This window comes from Sander lucioperca, chromosome 16, assembly GCF_008315115.2.
Source record: "Sander lucioperca isolate FBNREF2018 chromosome 16, SLUC_FBN_1.2, whole genome shotgun sequence".
NCBI classification, from domain to species: Eukaryota; Metazoa; Chordata; class Actinopteri; order Perciformes; family Percidae; genus Sander; species Sander lucioperca.
In genome coordinates this window covers 21,294,057-21,300,213 of record NC_050188.1, presented here as the reverse complement: position 1 = coordinate 21,300,213, position 6,157 = coordinate 21,294,057, and the positions used below count along the sequence as shown (strand labels likewise).

The 6,157-nt window shown below is 38.2% G+C and overlaps 2 protein-coding genes across 2 annotated transcripts; one reads left to right on the top strand and one right to left on the bottom strand.

The window, feature by feature from the left end:
• Positions 1 to 39: 39 nt before the first annotated feature.
• On the bottom strand, positions 40 to 1,237 carry gngt1 (guanine nucleotide binding protein (G protein), gamma transducing activity polypeptide 1). Its single transcript, XM_031323103.2, has 3 exons — positions 956 to 1,237; positions 724 to 822; positions 40 to 487 (listed from the first exon to the last, which is right to left on the bottom strand). Exons 2-3 carry the CDS (start codon positions 817 to 819, stop codon positions 362 to 364), a joined length of 222 nt encoding a protein of 73 aa, XP_031178963.1. The 5' UTR covers positions 820 to 822; positions 956 to 1,237; the 3' UTR covers positions 40 to 361.
• A 1,033-nt stretch (positions 1,238 to 2,270) lies between these two features.
• On the top strand, positions 2,271 to 4,057 carry tfpi2 (tissue factor pathway inhibitor 2). The gene is made up of 5 exons (XM_031323284.2): positions 2,271 to 2,437; positions 2,655 to 2,825; positions 3,021 to 3,200; positions 3,496 to 3,669; positions 3,889 to 4,057. Exons 1-5 carry the CDS (start codon positions 2,317 to 2,319, stop codon positions 3,969 to 3,971), a joined length of 729 nt encoding a protein of 242 aa, XP_031179144.1. The 5' UTR covers positions 2,271 to 2,316; the 3' UTR covers positions 3,972 to 4,057.
• Positions 4,058 to 6,157: the final 2,100 nt, after the last annotated feature.

The window sequence follows — 6,157 nt, the reverse complement described above, 5'->3', positions numbered from 1 at the left end:
TGTCTATAACCTGAAACACAGTAAATAATGGAGACAAGCTGAGTTATAAACAAGCACATTTAATGACAGTTGCTTCTGTGTATGAAGTAGAACATGGGCCCATTTGCTCAGACCATATACACCGCATGAGAGAGAAGCATATAACCCTTGCCAAATACAACTCTTATTTATGAATCATTTCAAAGAAAAATATTATAAGGCTACAAATCTGTCCAGAAGATGGGGAATCGTTTACATGGATACTTGTGAATATTTTTTTCTTTATTACTGTATGTCCCCTAGTCTGCAAATCCAATTTATATGGGGAGGGAGAATGTCCTTGGGTGCTAATCTGAGCTATGAAGAGCTCCTCAGGTCGAGTCTAGCAGATGACACAGCCACCTTTCTCCTTGAAGGGGTTCTTCTCCTCTGAAATGCCTTTGACGAGGGTGTCCTCTTCCTCTCGAGCCTGAATATAGTCCTTGACTTCCTCACAGCATTTAGATGTCTAAAGTGATCAGACAAAGGTGTTGGGAGACAGTCTTATCCAGAAATGTTTTTTCCAGTTCTAAATGCTGCTCCTGGTAGCATTAAGGGTACTTTATACAATTACATTCTAACAGGTTGACAATTATTATGTTTTGCATGTCAAGGAGAAAAGTGTAAAACCTAATTTATTCATTGGTACCTTTGAAAACAATTACGACACTGACATTGTCATCACTTCTGTGCAAAGAAACTTACCAACCACCTCTCAAGTTTCACTTCAAGTTTTTTTTGGTTTAATTCCATCAAAGCCTTGTCCTTGTCCGTCAGGTCATCTATGTTGATAACTGGCATTCTCTGTCAAAAAAAGGAAACATTCACCATTTTTTGCTAAATCGTCATTGCCTCTTCATATGACAGATAAAAAAATCTCAAAGGATTGTAAATTACACTCCACAAAACTCAATTGAAAGAATAGAAATGTACTTACGGTTGCTTAAAGGGTGCAGTCCTACACCCCTGAAATCCTGTTGAAGAATCCCTCTCCTCTCCCTCAATCTGGGTTATAAAGTAAGTGCATAAACAATCCTAATCCGCTAATCTGATTAAAACAAGGACCCACTGTATGATCAAGCCAGTATCTGAAGTATGCTATCAAAGCGGACGGTGAATCACACAGGTGTCTGTTTGGGTTCTTTTTGAATATGTGTAAAACAAGGAGCTGTATTTAATGTATATTGCAGATTCAATTTGGATTTGTGTTGTTTTGACTTTGCTTTTTCTTATACTCAGAAATGGGTTAAGGGGTGGTGCTTCATGTATCAGGTCACTTTGATAAGACGGCTAATCTGTATTTAGCCTCCACCTGTCAAATGGAGACACATCATTGTTCTAAACAGGACTGCACGGCAGTTTTATAATAGCATCCTTAACAATTCACTATTTTTTTTTATTTAAGCTTTATCATTGAGATTAAGAATCTATTTATCAAGGGAGGCCTTACATTTCAAAGGAGAAATTTACAAGAGTCAGTTTCAAACAGGTAAATTAAAATAAATCATGCCTCTAATTCTTTAATTTTGGATTTACAAGCCATTACAGTAATGAATCAGTCTGTAACAACATTGCTATTCCACGCAGAAGGTGCAGAATACTTTAGCTGGAACTAACCATTGTGATAGAATTATGCAGATATGTAAAAATAAAAAGTTTTTAGAATGTGCTTTCAAGTCTTATAGGGGCCTTGAGCGTTTGGTGCAAGACATCACTGTTCCCCTGGAAGAATGTTGAAGGCAGCTGCAATTATTAAGCAAATAAAAGATAACATAGATCACAAGGCTAGAAATGTATTCACAGTACTTTTAGGTTTTGAGTGAAAGTGTGTGTGTGTGTGTGTGTGTGTGTGTGTGTGTGTGTGTGTGTGTGTGTGTCCAGTCAGCCAGGTATGTGATGGGAACTTGGCAGGATGGATCAGATCAGTAAAAATGTAAATTTGCAATGTTAGTGTTTCACAAGACTGTCTGAAATTACAAAGATGCTGTGGGGTTACACATTCTCTGTACTTCATCATCACACTCATCCTCATCCTCAGTGACTAGTAAAAGCAGAGAGAATGTAACTTTCTCCCTTGTTATTTCAGTTGGGTTGAATATGCCCTTAGTCACTACATTACAGTAACAGTCGCATAACGCAATATTACAACGTAATAACGAACCTTGTGATGTCATTAATGAATTCATCACCACTCCAATCTGGTTGCACTGTAGTAATGGTCATGAGTCATTACATCCCCGCCCCTGAAGTTCCCCTGGGAAACACTTCACTATAAAGCTGCAGCTGTATGTGGCTGGGATGGTCGGCAAAGCGGAAAAGACTGGTGTTGGAGCAAAAATTGGCACAATGGAGTTTTGCATATTAGCACTGTTGACACTTTTCTCCTCGTTTTACAACGGGTTGGCGTTGTCACCTAAAGGTAACCTAACATCATGTTTTCGTCGTTTCTTCATTATTTTACAGAACTCTTTAAGAGCACTTAAAAGTCTTTGTTGTTGGCCATCATGTGACCTCCTGCGTTAGACAAGTTTGCAATATAGATCGGTGTTACGCGCAGCAATATTTAAAGCTTTTTTTTTTACCCTTTTTTCTACGGTGGTTTCGTGTTTGAGTAACAATATCTTTGCTGCTTCCAGGCGTTTGTCTTCTTCAAGTGGACGAGGGACCTTGCAGGGCACAAATTGAGCGCTACCACTACAACACTATTACCCAAAAGTGCGAGATTTTCTACTATGGTGGGTGCCAAGGGAATGCCAATAACTTCAAGAGTTATCACGAGTGCCAGAAAACATGTTTCAGAATCCCAAGTAAGTTCTCAACATGATGAAGGTGTGGTTTTACTCTTTGTATTCTGTAGCCTACCTTGACAACTAAGAAAATAATAAATGTAAGCTATATTTGATTAGACTTGTTATTGTGAGTTCTTTCTGTGTAACATAATTAGAGGTAAGGATTCCACTTGAGCTAATCCCAACCTTAAATCCTGTCATTGTTCTCCCCAGAGGTTCCTCAAATCTGCAGGTTTCCTAAAGAGGAGGGACCCTGCCGGGCCCTCTTTCGCCGCTACTTCTTCAACATGACCACCATGCAGTGTGAGCTCTTTCATTACGGTGGCTGCCAGGGCAATTCTAATCGCTTCCAAGACCTCACCTCTTGTAAGGAGTACTGCAGTCCACAAAAAAGTTAGTATAAACTTTTTTACTCTGACCTGCTGCCACTGAGTCATCCTGAAGTGATGCTGCTCACTGGCATCTCTGCGTGAGATACCAGACATGATTTAATTCCAAAAGTTAGAATTATGTTGTTAAGAAAGAAGAAACAAACTAGCATTTCAGGTGCAATTTAGACGTGCTGAGAGAACTTCACACTTTCATTATGTGTGGAAATAATGGTAAAAAGCAATCAAAGACTCAGGCGGTTCTCCTCTTCAAAGACGATGACTGACGGTCTAATTGTGCTTTGTCTCTTATTTTACAGCTGTTCCTGTGCTCTGCCTGGATCCTCTGGACAAAGGGAGGTGTTCAGCCTCCATTCCTCGGTATTACTACAACACAGCCACCAAGATGTGCGAGGAGTTCATCTACTCAGGCTGCGGAGGGAGCAGCAACAACTTTGTCTCGAAGCACAACTGCATGGACGTGTGTGCTAAAGGTGTGTGAGGGGGGAATGCATGTGGTGAACGTCTCACTGTCCACAATGAAGCCTGTAACTGAAGATGATCATTTAAGGAGAATAATTATGCTCTGCTAATTACATTATCAAAGGAAACCAAGGAAAATCTGACTCTCGACAGTTATATTTGCTTACTTATGAGTATAGACATATAGGTTATCATACTAATCAGTTGTTATACACATTTTTTTGTTACAGGAGGGAAAAAACACACAAGCCATGGAAAAGGTCGTCGCATGAGACAGAATAGAAATAATCGCATCACTTTCTTGCAGGCGTAGACGTCTGGCACTCAGGGATTCTCACTTGGACAAGCCCTAAATGGAAACTAACATTTAATAAACTGACTGTTATGTCAAAATTCTGACCAGCTGTTCTTTGTTGTTACTGGAAGAGTTATGGTGGCACATACACTACACTGTATTTGTATGTAATGCTTTATGAGAAATTTCAAATGTGATTTTACTGTATGTTGTCCATGAAGTTTGTTACTACTGCACTAATGTTCCCAATTGTGTGTTTTGATACTGTATGTATGTTTTCTATAAGTAATACATTATGATAGTGAACTTTTTTATTTGCTGTTTATAAGCACATTTTTAATAAAAAAAAACAGAATTGTACAGTAGTGTGCCATTTCTGTGCTTTAATGCTGCTGTTGTCGGTACTGCATTGTGAGTTATTTAAATAATCAACTAATTAAAAATGTGTTGCTTACAACTTTTTTAACCACCGCATATAACCTTCAAGAGTGTCTTTATTAGTTTTACCAAAGAACAACAACACTGCAGGCAAAAAAAAGGCTTGGCTGTTTCCTTCAATTTCTCACAGTCACTTTCACTTTATCTTGAGGCCTCTTCCATTCCTTACTAATGCTGCTGTCTTCCCTCCTTATCTGGTAATACTTTGCAAGGCACTCAAGCCTATCTCGTCGCTTCAGCATAGCCTTGAATCAGGAAGGAAACAATTATGGCGCAGCAAACGTGACTGTCGCAGGTTCATTATGTTTCTGCATGTTTCGAGGAGCGGTTTACAAAATGTGAATAATGAGCTTCCAAGCTTCACCAATTATAATGTAATTCTATTCACATATACACTGTAATTATAAATACAAACCAGAATGCATCCACGCACAAAGCATGGTAAGATAATGTATGCACAAATATTATTGGATAAGATTTTCCCTTTTCTTTGATCAATAATATAAGTTTTCTCAGATAACATACATACTTTATGTATTACAAGAAAAATCAAATTGCTTTGTAACCCCATTAAGGGAAAGATGCTACCAATTCAAAGTATTCTGTGTTTCGACTGTCCTAACTCTGCTTAGTTCCATCTCCTATAAGGTGCTCTGTGATTTTCCACGACAGTAAATATTTATAGAAGATATCAATCAAGGAAATTGCTGGCTGGGCTATATATAGCAATAAAAAGTAATACATCTGGCTATAGCCCCTTTGCTATTAAGAACCAAAGCTAAATCATCTACTCGATAGCGATATGAGTTAGGGTGTCATCTTAACAGTCTGTACTCAGCTTCTCAAAAGCCACATCATCTTGAAATCATCACTACTGGTGGCTTTGGGTAATTGAGGTTAAGATTTATTTCACTTCCTGTTCCTTGTAGTAAACTTTTCTTCCCTGCCTGGACTTTTCAATCAATAAAATATAAGTAATAGTATGTTTCAGAGGTGTAGAAAGCAGAAAGGGGAGAGAGGCGTGTGGAATGTCATCCACTACAGGTCAGTGGTGGTGCATTAAAAAAAATAAGCATCATACAGTGAAGCATATTTTACCAGATATGTTTCTGTTGCAGCTGACATTAAGACTGACAATTATCGTAACAAATCTTTTGTTTTGAGTTCAATTACACCTTGCAGCAACATATTCTTGCGGGTTATTTTGAACACCGAAACACATAGCAAATGTGTAAGATGGTACAAATGGATACAGCTGGTTAACATTTAATTATACAAAGCTCTGTCTAGAGGCATTAATGGGTGGCTATGTAACACCGGCTGCAAAATATCTGGTGTAGTTCAGAGGGCTTGAGATGAAATGATCCTGCTCCAGTTATTTCATTAGCTACAGTGCATTAGGCAGGGTCATATTGTCTCCCATTCTCAATGGTGATTAATGGACGTTTACACTGAAGCATGCTTCACATTTAAAACAAAGATTAATTCCATGTAGGATGCTTTGATCGTTTGTCAGACAGTAATATTGTTTAGTGATTTTTAAGTTATCAAATTAAAATACTGATTTCAAAGTAAGTATGTGTATAATGTCTGTGTACTATTAAGTACTAAATACTTGATAAAGTATGCTAATTAAACATTTACATGAACATGTACTGCTCTTAGGAGACCTCAACATACTATAGGTGTAGCTGAAGGGGAGTATCTTAGATGCCCCCTGGTGGCAGATTCACACATGTTCACACATATACACATACACACATATC